The sequence below is a fragment of the Ceratina calcarata genome, unplaced genomic scaffold (assembly GCF_001652005.2).
Source record: "Ceratina calcarata isolate Rehan_Ccalc_2016 unplaced genomic scaffold, ASM165200v1 scaffold421.2, whole genome shotgun sequence".
NCBI classification, from domain to species: Eukaryota; Metazoa; Arthropoda; class Insecta; order Hymenoptera; family Apidae; genus Ceratina; species Ceratina calcarata.
This window is the reverse complement of record NW_017165728.1, coordinates 3263-4312: the sequence shown is the minus strand read 5'-3', so window position 1 is coordinate 4312 and position 1050 is coordinate 3263. Positions and strand designations below refer to the sequence as shown.

At 41.7% G+C, this 1050-nt stretch overlaps 1 protein-coding gene across 1 annotated transcript in view; it reads left to right on the top strand.

Moving 5' to 3' along the window:
• Positions 1-603: 603 nt before the first annotated feature.
• Positions 604-1050, top strand: part of LOC108626587 (anoctamin-5-like) — a 3659-nt gene continuing 3212 nt past the window's right edge. Inside the window, exon 1 of the mRNA XM_018027325.2 lies at positions 604-646. Coding sequence (XP_017882814.2) covers positions 604-646 — 43 coding nt within the window. The remainder of the gene's footprint in view (positions 647-1050) is intronic.

The window sequence follows — 1050 nt, the reverse complement described above, 5'->3', positions numbered from 1 at the left end:
AAACAGTACCAACATTATTTAACAAACTAAAACAGAATCACTTCATTCTCCTGTGCACAGAAGCCAGACTGACCAACAATGCCTTACTCCATCATCAAAAACTGAATTCGCATTGACGATTACGTAAATTCTGATGCAAAAGATCGTTCAACGTGGATTATCGTGCGTCGAGTAATAACAATAATTTGTGAAACGACGCCACGTTTAAATCGTTGCCCCTATCATGACCGGATCGAACGTTCTGCTACCTGTTAGAACTTACGCGCCACACGTTTTGTCAATGCCGATCATGCTCGCGCAGGATGACAGCATCGATCAAGATCGGGACAATTGCGTTTCCCTCCGTTGCTGATACAAGCCTCCGAACGCTGTTTAGCAAACTGTAACGCGATGGATAACAGCGACGTTCGTATCGAAGATGAGACACAGGTAAAAAATTGTTCGTGCAACAGGGGAAATACGTGCCACAAAAAGTGTTACAGCCGAAGAGAGGTGATCCTGAACAACAATTTCCTTTGGCAGAATGCAAAGTGAGGCATGGTTTTTGAATTATGAATGAAAAACTCTTGACCAATGAGAGCGCGCGTAGGGCTGCGCTGACCAATGGCAGTGGTGACTCGGCCGTTGGTCACTGCAGGCCTCATTGGTCAGTGCAGGCCTACGCGCACTGTCATTGGTCATTGTTTTTCCTTAATAATTCAAAAATCATAGCTCATTTTGCATTTTGCAAAGGAAATTGTTGTTCAGGAACACCTCCAGAGTCACCTCTAACACATTTTCTATGACTCCCTGTATAGATGGGACGCGTTTGTAACATTGCTACGCCCCATATTTTTATCTAATCGATCAATCTCGTGCTAAATAATAGATACAAACCGGTCGTGCATGATCTATAGTAATTATTTAATTACACGCAAGGCATAAATTCCATCAAATTCCCTACCTTGTCTTCTATTATGAAGCACAATTTGTAGAGAAATATAATACAATGAAACGTGTCTGGGATATTTTAATCCAGGTGTATTAATTATTTCTGATGTGATTTCTTGG